This window comes from Oreochromis niloticus, linkage group LG1, assembly GCF_001858045.2.
Source record: "Oreochromis niloticus isolate F11D_XX linkage group LG1, O_niloticus_UMD_NMBU, whole genome shotgun sequence".
Lineage (NCBI taxonomy): Eukaryota > Metazoa > Chordata > Actinopteri > Cichliformes > Cichlidae > Oreochromis > Oreochromis niloticus.
The window spans coordinates 33,344,688-33,358,041 of NC_031965.2; the positions used below are offsets into that span (position 1 = coordinate 33,344,688).

Consider the following 13,354-nt stretch of genomic DNA (forward strand, 5'->3'; position numbering starts at 1 on the left):
TCAGCGTGTTGTCTCAAACAGCAGTAATGCTCAAGTTCAGCCAGAATGCGTCGGCCCAGTTTGAATTCTGAAAGTCTTCCACAAACCTTTAACCACAGCTCTGATCATGACTGTGATGGACTGTTTCCTCCTTTTGATTTTGATCGATGTTTAATTATTATTCAGTATTATTATTCACTTGTTGAGGCTGATTTGCTGTTAACCGCTTTCCTTTTGCCACCTATCAAACACCTTTATACTCCATCAATAACAAAATATTAATTCTTTTATAAATTCAAATTTGAAATTGTTTTTACTTAATCTAAACAACCCTGCTGCCCACATTTAGGGATTTACTGCTGTTTCTGTAAAAAGCTCTGCTAAGTAATAAATAACAAAATAGCTCAAAGTGAAAGTGAGCGTGTGGCAAGCAAAGTAAGCTGTCATTTAATAAAAGTAGGAAGAGTTTTAAGTGAAAATTATTATTAAAATGCACAATATGCACAATAATCAGAAGCAGCTCATGCAGCGTAGCGCTATAAAATAACAGGAAAAAATAAGGCTTAACTAATAAATGATTATATTTTTGCAGCATCAAAGAACAGTAAGCAGTTAATACAAGACTAAAAGTCTAAAACCATGTTAGTGGGTCGGTGAAGTTGTTTGCGTTTCATGTTGCTAACGCTGCACGCGAAATAAAACCATAAATGGTGCACAGCTGAGGCTGACATGACTGTTGCAGCTTCAGGAGCATTTTCAACAGCAGGAACAACAGGAAATCAGAACATTTGATCAGGAAGAAATACATTGTCAGAAATCTGTGCAAAAATCACTGTGAATAATTTTTAAGCTGATATCCAGCCCTGAGCTGTTTTGCAAAATGGGAGAACCTTTTATTTGAATAAGTCATAAACCTATTTAAGTATAAAAAAAACATTAACCATAAAAATATGCCCAAAGTAGCTCTAATTATTTTATTTCTTAAATTTTTTCTTCTGTTTCTGGCTGCTTCCTAAAAGTATTTTATTTAAAAAGTAAAATTACTCATTAGGCAGAATAACCAGTCTTTAGCAAAGAAAAACAAGGGTTACCCCTAGAAGGGGTCCAAGGGGGAAACGAGTTAAGGAGGCTATCCATGGCCTCCCTTTGTACATGCCTCTGTCTGCAGATATGGGTCCTATTCTGGTGTATTGATGCCTTTGGCTCCTTGTCATATTCCTTGAGCTATTCCTGAACATTTTTTTGCAGTGAAGCAGGGGACATTTTCCTGCTGGTTTGTGTGCTTTTGATAATATGTCTGTGCTTAGTCAGTCATGATGTGTAGGTCGGTGAATTAAAGTAGCATTGACAATAAAGCCAAGACTTAACGATTCAAAGAAGATCAACATTTGTAACTTCATCTGTCAGTGCTTTTATTATCGTGGCTGCAAAGTGTGATTTTAAAGCAATACTTGGTTTGTGGAGCTATAAACAACTTTAAGTCTGCTGTAGTAAAATCACTTTTTTATTATTACATTAAAATATTCTGTGTGACACCACAACATTTCCTCCAGACGGGTCACTTTATGAAAGCTGTTTTGTTTAGTTCGCAGTAACGTGGTTTGGATCAGTTTTGTGTCCTTGTAAACACGGATGACAAATACAAGGTTACTGTGATAATATCTGAGCGCAGAAAAGGTCAGATCTCTGTAAAGTTAAATCAGCATATTGTTATAAATTGATATTGTATAAAACACCACTACCAATAATGGTGAGTTTTAACATGTCAAGTGGAGCAGTGAGTAATGCAACATCAAACAGCTTTGTCCTTGCAGCTGAAGTGGATTTTACTCCTGGATAACAAGAACACAGCCGGAGGTTTGAGGTTATACTCACTGCTCTCTCTTTTTCAACAGCAGGTCCTCCACAGTGTCTCCAACCTGCATCTCCTGCTAAGCACTCTGCAGGTATGATGGTTTCTAAGCATTACAATACATCCAGCGCTCCAGATCAGAACTGACATGATGCAAGTCTGTGAAGCTTTCCAATAAAAAGAACAGAAAAAAGACTTCCATCCACATAGAGCCAGTGCAGAATACCCCACAATCCACAGGATGGGTATGTCTAACCTAATCTCTGTGGCTCTGTCTAACCCAGGCAGTGGTAGTCCAGCAGGACAGTTTCATAGAGGACCAGCGGCAGGCCCTGAGTGAGCGCTCCTCCTCTTGCACATCGTTATCACGACCGTCCTCCCGGCCCAGCTCGCTGATTGAACAGGAGAAGCAGCGCAGCCTGGAGAAGCAGCGGCAGGAGTTGGCATCCCTGCAGAGACAACAGGCAGCTCATGCTGAGGAGAAGAGGAGAAGAGAGAAGGAGTGGGAGCTCAGGGAAAAGCAGCTCGCTGAGAGGGAGGCACAGGTGCACGCACAGGTAACTATGCATCATCTTCCACTAGCCCTGTTTATTATTAATAGTTTCAGGGCAGCTATAATTCTGACAGTAACCCCCCAGGATGGTTTCATGCTGCAGTGTTTCACCTCATGCAGTGTTTTATCTGATAAATTACAATGCGCACTTGTGCAGGGCATTAAAATCTTCTGTGGTGCTTTAAAGAGATGGTACACTGCCTTCAAATATAGCTTTCACTGACAAGCTTGAAAAGCTGAAAGAAAAGTTGCAGGGTCAAATTTCATCTGACAAGGCTGCAAAGGCGTGGTAGTAGATTCACCTCCATGGCTGGCTGAAACGTTGCACTAACTAAAGGCTGAACAATATGGAGAAACCATTCTCATTCTCTGTGAATTAGGGCGGCTGTGGCTCAGGAGGTAAAGCAAGCCATCTAGTAATCAGAAGGTTGGTGGTTTGATTCCTGGCTGCTCCAGTCTGTGTGCCAAAGTATCCTTGGGCAAGGATACTTGACGCATTCATCATCTGTCTGAATGTTAACTTAAGATGTAGAAAACAGTGCGTGAATGGGTGAATGAGACACGTGAGTGCTCAAGTAAAAAAGCACTAAGAACCAGTCCTTTTACCATTCACTGTATAGTAAAGCCGCAATTTATGCTTATTGTTTTCCATATTAAATTACTGCCAAATGGCAGAATGATTACAAAATAGTGATCACTTAGTCATCCAGATCTGCAAAGAAACAAATGTTTAAGAGTTTGAGCATTACAACAGTGAAAGAAACCAGAAATATTCGAGCAGACATGGAGATGATTAACATTCTTTTAAAAAGCCACAACTTCTGGATTAACCCTCGAGTTCTAACCCACCACAGGGTTACGTCTAATCGTACATTTTAAAAAAACACAGCTAGTTCCTGAATTGTGATACTTACAATAACAATGTTAGTATTTTCTGATTGCTTTGACTTTGGGGAAATTTTATTTTGATGGGGTTAGGGATTAAAGTTTAGGGTGGTACGCTGATCATATGCTGCAGGTGTAAACAGCAAAAAGAGCAGCAGTCTATGGTTTATTTACTGTTAGTGACTGCACCTTGGATGATATGAGCAGTATATCCTTGCATCTGTTGAGTGGGTCATTGTTTAAATGAATTTCACACTCATCATCACCAGCGCGTTTTATTCCCTGCAGTGTCTCCCCAAAGTTTGAATACTTAAACGATAATAAGTTGATTGTGGGCTAAAATCAACAAGTTAAACACAGTTGTGATCAGCTTCATAATGCACAGCAAGCAGCAGCACCTGTGGAGTTATGAAGTTGATTTAATATATGAGGAGACAATAAATTATTCATTCAGCATTGGTAAAGTCTAGACTTCAGTTTTTTTCCAGCTTATTTTTTCCTGATGGGGAAACGTGCATTAAGGAGAGGTTGAGACACTGAATGTGATCACAATATTAAATCAGGCAGTCATTAGCTTTTATTCATTCAGGCTCAGTTATTGCAGGTTTCCACTAAAGTCTGAGGACCTGAAAACATACGATGTGACGCTTCACGTGTCTGTCAGTTCAATAAATCAATCAACACTTGTATCAACCGCTGCAGGAGGAGGAAATCCTGAAGCAGCAGAAGGACCTGGAGGAGGAGAAGCAGGAGCTGCAGAACAAGAAGGAGGAGTACCAAAAGGACCTGGAGAGACTGAGAGATGCCCAGAGGAAGCTGGAGAGGGACAGGGAGGCTATGCAGCGGCACCTCAACAAGATGGAGGAGCTGCGTCTGGCTGAGGTGAGCAGGGACACTCTGAAAATCATAATAATGATAACACAATCTGCTGATCCCTGCAGGGAAACCGCCTCTTCTGTCGCCCCCTCAGCTGCAGGGGAACACTCGGTGAGCCTGGAGGGATTCGTTTTTTGCGCTCAATGACACTCCAGCCTGGTTGATGTTTATGGATGCTTACAGCAGAGGCTTGAACTTCGGTCCTCTTAAAAGTGGATTTAAAAAAGCTCTTGGCCACATTTTAACTAGCAAGCATCACTGCAACACAAGCCAAACAGCACCGTTATATTTCTCCCCAAAAAATCTAAATATGAGCCTTTTCCACAACTGAGCTCTTCTAGAAACAGTTGTGCTCATCATTTAGCAAAAAGCCTTTCATGCATATTCACGTACAGATGTAGACCGCAGCTGTTCATCTTCCTAAGCGCCTCTTGTTCCTTCCTTTCCAGAGGACTCCCTCTACAACGTCTGATGAGTTCGCTGGCAGCTCCCAGTCTCTGGAGCTGGACCCGCTGGAGTTCTCCTCCTCCTCTTCCTCCTCTCTGCCGAGGCTGCAGCCCCAGCGGTCCAAGCCCAAAGGGAAAGGCCTCAATCCCTTTACCTCATCCTCCACGAACCTCAAGGGCAGCGAAGGCAACAACCAGATCTCAAAGAGCCTCCTGCAGCTAGCCAAGAACAAGGGCAAAGATGGGAAGGAGAAGGAGAAGAAGAAGAAGAAGGCCAAAGGGGGGAGCGCACAGTCAGCAGGTATAGGATGATAAACCGTCTGGATTGAGTCGAATTGTTCAGTGTTTCACAGTGAGTCAGCAGGTTGGCGTGGAGTGCTTTTTGTCAAGGATGTACTGTGTTTGGTTATTATTGAAAAGGAGACATTATGGTAGACGTGTGGATGGACGGATAATGGAAGGAGAAGGAAGGATGTGTCAGGTCTACAGCTGAGTGCAAAGTTTCAAGGTAGTTTTTTGTTTCCTGCCACAGTGCATCATCTGTTTTGGAAATTTCTGTCACGACCAGCCAAAACAATTAGTGTTCTTTATGACTAACTTAGAAAAAAGAAATTTTTTTTTGACCTTATAAAGTTTGAATGTTTTCAGATATTCTTTTAGTTTTTGATAAACTCCATCACTTCAGAGAAAGCACCACCGAAGTGATTGGAGACAAAATCCACACTGTTTTTTCTATTTAAATTTATACTCTAAAGTATCAAATCTGAAGTCAAGTCAGAAGGAGTGAGGAGTTAGACGTATGAAAGGAGAATGTTTCAAAGTTTTACCTTTTTTTGGTGCAAAATTCAATCTTTTTGTTACTATCCCTCCATGACAGCTCAGTTTGATGACACTGCCTCAGGAAAAAGAATGAAATGTATACTAAAAAGAAGATATTTTAGGAGAGCGCCGCTTGAGTTGACTAGCTCAGACATCTAAAGCCCCATATATGCATCTGGCTAACGTTGGAACATACATTTTCGCACAAACACGAAGACTAGATTTTATCATAGATTTTATATTTTGTTTTCCCCTATCGGAAGAACATGAAGAGGGAGTTTCCTATTTTCCTACTGCCCAGTTTACATGCATGATGGTGTTTCTAGTCTAACTGCATTAGAAGTACAAACAGAATAAAACGGCTCCACATAAATACCTCAGCCAGAAAGAAACAGGTCCAAAATTATTTAAATTTGCACTGAATTCAGAGTGGAGGAATATTCCTTTTCCTAATCCAATTAAAGAAAATTTGAGCATTTTTCCTGCACAAGTCCACCATGTTGATGTACATATGTGGTGACGTATGCTTCTGCCCTTTGTAGAAATGTCTGCTTCTGATCTGAACAACTCCTTTTTGAATTTTTTAAAATGCAAATGCTTAATGAATAAATAACACTTAAAAAGAAAATCCGCCTTTAGAGAGCTGATCAGTGATGAGAAATGCATTGTGCATCCCTGCATGTAAACACTGTATTACACCATATTAAACCACTTTCTGTGTCAGCTGTTGGCCTGATATCTTCTGTCATAATGAAATTGATCAGAATGATCTGAAGCCAATTTTGTTATAAAGCTGACTTGAAAAAACTGTGAGAAAGAGAGACGTGTAATTTTGGTCACATGCTCAGATCTGCTCAGGCTGTCATGAGATCTCACATGGAGCTTAAATTTGTTACAATATTAAATTAGTCACAAGAGTAAATTATTCAATTGTCCTACATTTTTAGGGGGATCTTGAACACTGTTAGAAATGAGCTTATGTCTGACACAGAAGAACTCCACTTGTTATGAAACACATGAACTACATGTAGATGTGAACTGATGGTTCTAAAATGAGCAGTGAGCCAGCATAAGGCCACACAGTTGGGACTCCCTGTTGGTAACAACATATCTTTAGGAGTTTATCTTGTGTTTGCATTAAAGTGCCCAAGGGGAATGCTAATACCCCACCCAGCTGTGACTGCAGCAGTGTGTTTGCTGTGTGTTGTGGGTCTCATGATGGCAGCAGAGTTCAAAAAGAGGTACTATAGTGCTGAATTTAGACTATGCAGTTAACCCATACTGGCCAGCTTCTGGGTATATTATACAACGTACAACTTCAGTACGTGTTACTAAGAACTTAAACAGAAGCTACAGTGTCATTGATGACAGCCTCCACGCTTGAGTAATGAATTGTTTATGTTTAAATTAGCAGCAAATAAACATCAGTGACAAAAATGGTGTCCAGTAAACCATTTCAGATCTTCTTTGGTTGTAATCTTTTACTTTTATCCAATTCCATTTCACCGTCACCATTTTCCCCACTATAATTTCCTGGATGGCTCAGAACGATTAGAGGAAATGCTATAGAATTTTGAACATTTTCACTTGTGTTACTTCCATAAAAGCTTAGAGGCATAAAGGCTTAATAAAGCCTGGACTTTATTCTTGGTCTGTTTCTCTGTGTTCAGTTCCAACACAAATTTGCCAGTTGCTGCTTCTGGGCTAATCGCTGTAAATTTAAAGGCTGCTGGTGCTGGAGAGTACTTACCCTGAAGTACAAGCACACAGGCACATCCTATGTTGCAGGAACTCTGACCTCCCTGGTTCATGCAGTGTGGACACTATTCAGACAAGTGTTCTTGCAGCAGTGATATGGGCAACTCCGCATTATTTGGAACTCCTATTTCAATTTCTGTGCAAAACTTGGTGACACTATATTACAAAAGCCTTATAACTCAGATTCTCTCGTAGACTGTGGTTTCTCCTTTGGCCTCCAGCAATGGAAAATGGAGGACAAGCCTATTGTAGCTGCTGGTGGGTAGATGGAGCTGTGTACTTGTTTTTATAGAGAGACATAAAAAAGGAATGAGAAACCTTGAAGAAAAACAAGCTGGGAGTTTCTGCAAATATGTTGCTGTTACATAATTTCAGCCATGAGTTGTATTTTGGAAGGATTTAGTTCTTGTTTTGGCATTTAGAGGATATTTGTGGGTTGCAAAATCCTGACGTATAAGGTGAAACGTCACCAGCAACTGATCAGAAATCAAAATCCTGTGTTTTCGGGGTGATGCTGACTCCTGTTCTCCTCTTCACAGACTCCCAGCCCCTTCCAGAGCCGCCTCTGGATGGAGAGATTTTCTTCTGCTGAGACAAGTGGCTCTCCTCCTCCTCCTCCTCATCATTACCATGAACCCATCAAACCACTCTGACGGTGGAATGTGCTGCCAAGTAGTAACAAATTCACCTGCACACACAGGCTGTTTGAATCACCTTGAAAAGGCTTTTAGTTAATTTTCCATGTCATAACATAGAGCTGTTTAACATTACATGGAAGTAGAAAACAAATACCACAGCTTTTAGTTTGTTGGGAATTCGGATATTTTAGGCTTTGCTGTGGTGTGCGTTTATGGATCAGTTCAGTAGCTAAAAATGGGAAGGATGGACTGGCTGTGCACTTTTTCGTTATTCCCTATCCAAAATTCATCTTTTCCTTTTCCAAAGAAATGGTTAGAATTTCTTCATTTTGAAAAATCAGACATCTGTGACAGCTCAGTATCACGCTGAAAGCATTTCACAGCGAATTGCCTCTCAGGCTCTACCAAGTCTGTCAGGGGCTTGTGTGTTACGGCTGCCTTTTTTCCTAGAGCCCCACACCAGCAGGCTGTGATGTTAATTTACAGAAGCAGGGCCTTTTCCATGTGACTTCAACCACACATTCAAGGACACAGACAAATCCAAATGCCACTGTGAATGTCAGCGAGCTCCCTGTGGCACTGGAAACTCCTCACACCTAATCATATTCATTGACAGCTAATTGATGACTGAACCCACGGGGGGGAACTTACGGGTCCTAGCAACATTTCTTAATCAGAGAGAGTCCAAAGCCGTTTCAGTGCTTCAGTCAGAGACGCAGTGAATCATAGCCTGACGTTCGCGTAGCGTGTTCGAAAAGCAGATGTGATTAGAGCCGCCGAGTCTGTCCCCAGTTTGCAAGCAAAAGGGAATTGGCTAACTTGTGTAATCCTTAATGATGACTTCATGCCATCAATCATGTTCCTTAATGAGGTTTTAATTTATTTGAATTATGGCTATCTCCAATTTGGAGTGAAGCTCTTCAGATGTGTATTTTCTTAGACGCTCAGTAATGAAAGGATTGAGACATATCTCTCTCTGTCTAATGGCTCAATTCATATCCTTTAGTGTGTTTTAGAGCCTTGGATGGATATTGGCTCGATCATCGTTTTATCTGCCTGTCAATGGGCTTTTATGCAGCCCTCATCTTTCATCTGAGCGCCGACAAGCAGGGCTTTCCTTCGTTTTTTAATTGCATGTAACTCTGCAGGTAGCATACTAATGGTTTCTGTGTGTTAAAGAGATCAACTCTCTCTTTTGCCTTCTTTCAGTTCCCATAATAGATTCTGCAGATGCGCACAGCTGCTGGTCGTAGGAAACGGAGGCCGTTAATTTAGGGACGAAGCAACCGCTTAGAGGGAATGAGAGTGGACATTAGCTAAAAACATGTTCTGTTGTTGTTTCGTGACTAAACCGACTCAGCAGGTAGCTCGTGAGTCTCTGATCATTTCAGATTAGTCAACACTCATAAGTGTTGTTGAGCACTTTGTCCTAAAAATGTTAACACATTTATTTTTAATCAGTGTGAGATACGAGTAAATATGATTTCTTTTTTTTTAATCAAGGGCAAAATGATCCAAAGACGGTTAAGGTGTTTAAGTAGATTAAATAAGGGGCTGTGAGCTTTTATGGAGTTTTTCAAAGATGACCCGTCTTAATATTTAAGACCTGCGAAGCTCACACTGTGGGCAGGACTACCTGCGGGACAGGTAGGAAGGACAAAGAGACGTTTAAAAAGGATCCTCTTCCCATGAATGGCAGAGCAGCATTGCCGAACTGCTTCCTTGCTGCCTCTTTTTCTCACGTTTAAGTGCTTGTTTGTTAACTCGCTGTCTCGTGTTGAGGATTTGACTTCACGTCCAGGCTGGTTTATTATAGTGTGTCTTGTAAGAGGCTTATGCGGCCTGCCAATTAGTTGCTTCATGTCTTTTGTTTATGGCTTTGGTGTAATCCTGTCAAAGAAACGGAGAAGGGTAGACGGTTATTTTTGGTGTTGCTTTAAGGTGTGTTTTGACCACTAGGGAGCACTGCACCTATAACTAAATAATTTCCTCCCTCCCTCACACAACAGCAACAACCAGAAAGTATGAAACTGTTTAGTCTTTTTTTTCCTGTGACTCCTGCTGTGAGAAATTGATGTATTTTTTTCTCAGCAGGTCAGAGATAATGTGATGAGCGTGGGCTCTCACACTCTGTGACATTTTTCCCCACGGCATTTGTAATTGACTGCAGAAACAAATAAGTTGTCAGAGATTGTAATTGGTTATTCGGTGAAACCAGTCAGCAGCAGCTTTAATGTGGGGGGAATAAAAAGGTTGGAGGAAGCGACTGGGCAGAACCACAGACCTCTGTAAGGGACAATCAGCAGACACAAGTCAGGAAAATGAACTCCCTCACCCAGTGATGATGATAAGCCTGTCCGAGAGACGAGTGTGTCCATTAGGTGAACCCTGCGTAGCCTTAAATCTTAATGATAAAATGCACTAGAGTAGAACCCAGCGTCTTCTCAGGAGAGAGGAGAGCTTTTATACCTCTGCTTTGAAAGGAAGGAAATGTTTGTACTATTCAACTGGTACACAGTTGTTTCGTTCTCAGCAATGTAAAAAAAACAAAAAAAGAAGGGCAAATGTGTAAATATGATTTATGTATAATACAAATTACTTGTAAAAAATAATTGACTTGTGATTTATTGAAGCATTTTGTAAGAATGTTTTATTTATGTTTTATTCTCACCAACAAGGTGATAAACAATGTAAAGGTGTATTTCTCTCATAATAAAAAAAAATACCACAATTGACATCCTGAGTGTTTGTGGGTTATTTTTTTTACAGCTATTCTTTTTTATTCTCTGTTGGTCAAGCTTCATTTTGTATACATTGTAACCAACATGAAAGAATTGTGACAAAATAGAATGTCTGCTAATCAACCAATGTACAGCAGACAGATGGACACAGTCGCCATGACCTATTGGTCCAAAATGGAGCAGTTACACTGTGACCACCTTTGTGTTTGGAAACCACGTTACTAGCGAGAGGTGGCTCTGACTGTCTATTATTAGCTGATGAACACACCCTGAATAACGACTCTTTTCTGACTCTAACGATGGACATCATATACAGATGATCTCATCTTTTATTCGCTATGACCTGAAACTAGTGACTGAGGCCATAAACTCATCAGAAACTTGGTTACAGAGGTCACAGGAGTGAGGAGGTCTGGTTTTCTGTTTTACTATTACAAGTGTTTTTGAAACCAGGAGTCTGCTGGCTTGACTTTTCAGACCCAGAGGCTACGTCCATCTAGTATACTGTGACGCCTGTACTTATAAAAGAAAAAAAAATCAAACTAGATGGAGCAAAGAAGAAAAATCTAGCTCAGTTTTGGCAGCAGATACTTGTTTGTATATTTGTCCTCCAGCTGTTGTTGTGATCGAACCACTGGGAATGCAGTGGAGACGTAACAGTGGTGCATCTTTGCCTTCATTCTGCAGATTCTACAAGACGCCGCAAGAAAAAGGAAACAAAAAAGTTTATGCGTGTCACATAGTCTGATTTCCAGTGAACTTATTGACTGCAGATTTTACAGTGCGTGCCCCATGTAAACAAATGGCTTGAACAGCAGAATAGTGGGGCTTCTGAGACGACCATATTAAGCTCCTCCCTTTTGACTTCATATAGAATGAAGAGTTAAAAAGAAGGTCTGACAGTGAATGTTTAGAGCTTTTGCCTCACAGGGATTATGTGAAACTCTGGTCATCCACCAGTGTGACAGCATATATATGACAGGAAAAGGGGGGAAAAGTATCCTACAACTTTCTGAAAGTTTTTAAAAGAAAAAAATTACATCACAGCAGTTCTTGAGAGAACATTATGTTTTTGTGCCTTCAGGGGGAAAATATTCTAATTAGTTTCAAACCTAATAACTTGTTAGATTTGCTGACTTATTTGTCCTCAACATTTATTCTAATTGTTATTTTACCAACGAACGATACAGAATTTCAAATGCACAACTTTTATTATTTAGCAGGATTTCCAAAAGTAAATTAATTCCACATCAAAGCTTAATTTGTTTTAACAGAACATTGTATTGTTAATTATAATTTTATAATGTTTGCGATTGGAATGGTGCACTTTTAAATTTGGTGAGTATAGCTAAAGGGACATGCGCACTGATACATCGTCAAACGTCATATTTCCTCTTACTACAATAACATAATATTAAATATTAAAACACAATATAGACATATAGCAGGATACTGTAGTAGTAAGACTACACACCTCTGGAGTGGGAGTCGCAAGTTCGTATCCAGTAAGGGTCCTAGGCTGGACCAAGCCTACCGGAATTGGAATACGGAATGGAATTTTTGATACCCAACATCCACAAAAAACAACTAGTAGCTCAGCGTTCCATTCGGAAGAAGGGACTGATCTCACAGCTAGAGACTGACGACACATGCTACGGCAAGGTAGAGCCAGGACGACAGGTCAGGGGGGAGATGTCAGTGTGATGAAGAAGGGTTTGAAAAATTAAGTTGTTTCAAAGTACAGTGCTCAGGTTTCTCAGCAGACTGCTGCAAACAGGGATAGGTCTCAAACTCCAACTCCTGTTGCAACACACCTGAATAAAATTAGTAGGTCATTAGGAAGACTCTGTAGAACTTGAGTTGACAGTTCATTTGATTCATGTTACAGCAGCTCATGAGTAAATGAACATGGTGCAACAAAAGTACTTTTAGAACTACATTTTTCCAAACACTTACATTTTACGTGAGTAGGGTTAGGGGTTTCCACTTTAGCATGCAGTCAAGTTCTATACTCTTGCTACTAATTTTATTCGGGTATGTTGCAACAGGGACACATGGAAAAGTTTCAGGAGACCGGCCCTCAGGTACTGGAGTTTGACACCCCTGTTCTAAATCAAACTACATTAAACGATGTTGTAAAAGCAAAAAGCATCAATGTTATATCAACATAAGGGGTACAGAAAATCACTTTGGAAAGCTTGCAAATGTGCATGTTTATGGTATGATGTGGTACTTATTAGTATCACAGCTTCATCTTTAAGACACAAGAGGACCTGACATAATTACAGTTTAAATTCATTAGTTTTTAGATGTGCATAAGAACGTTGTTGCTTCATCTGCAGCTACTGTGGTGTTAAAAAAGTGCAATACAGCCTTAGCCCATGTACAGAGTTTAGACAGTAGAAGGTCTGCAAGGATAGTGCTTAGGTTTTCCAGAGAACTGGTTGGTCAGTAACTGGAGGTTTTGTATCATGGTGATGTAACCCACTAAAAAAGTAAGCCACCTTCATAACACTGAATACATGGGTTCAAACCTGAGGTGACTATGCTAAGCCCCCAGTCCTGCTTCATGCTAAAGACCTCTGGCCTACCTACACGGCCGAGCACTCTCACTGGATCCGCTGCCATTAGGAAGGTGGCTGTTAGCACAATTCCAACTTTCAGGCTGTGTCATCTCGTAATAAATAAGTGTGAGCGTTTCACATCTGGACACTGTGCCTACCAATAAGAAAGCTCTATTAGGCTTTAGAACTAACACATGTACATGGTGACTTATACCACCATGTGCATTGACATGGTAGTTTGCC

At 40.6% G+C, this 13,354-nt stretch overlaps 1 protein-coding gene and 1 long non-coding RNA gene across 7 annotated transcripts in view; one reads left to right on the forward strand and one right to left on the reverse strand.

Annotated features, from left to right (window-relative positions):
• LOC100697740 (A-kinase anchor protein 13) overlaps positions 1–9,658 on the forward strand; it is a 124,662-nt gene extending 115,004 nt beyond the window's left edge. For 5 of the 6 annotated variants that reach the window (XM_025907823.1, XM_005447695.4, XM_019360750.2 and 2 more), the window contains 5 exons: positions 1,875–1,925; positions 2,116–2,388; positions 3,969–4,151; positions 4,595–4,892; positions 7,708–9,658. In XM_025907823.1, the coding sequence (XP_025763608.1) occupies positions 1,875–1,925; positions 2,116–2,388; positions 3,969–4,151; positions 4,595–4,892; positions 7,708–7,760 (858 nt within the window). In that variant the 3' untranslated portion in view covers positions 7,761–9,658. The remainder of the gene's footprint in view (positions 1–1,874; positions 1,926–2,115; positions 2,389–3,968; positions 4,152–4,594; positions 4,893–7,707) is intronic. The other variant, XM_025907818.1, reaches the window with a different exon arrangement.
• A 329-nt stretch (positions 9,659–9,987) lies between these two features.
• On the reverse strand, positions 9,988–12,333 carry LOC109202752 (uncharacterized). The gene is made up of 2 exons (XR_002062669.2): positions 12,022–12,333; positions 9,988–11,237 (listed from the first exon to the last, which is right to left on the reverse strand). It is a non-coding gene; the product is annotated as an uncharacterized LOC109202752 (long non-coding RNA).
• Between the last annotated feature and the right edge of the window lie 1,021 nt (positions 12,334–13,354).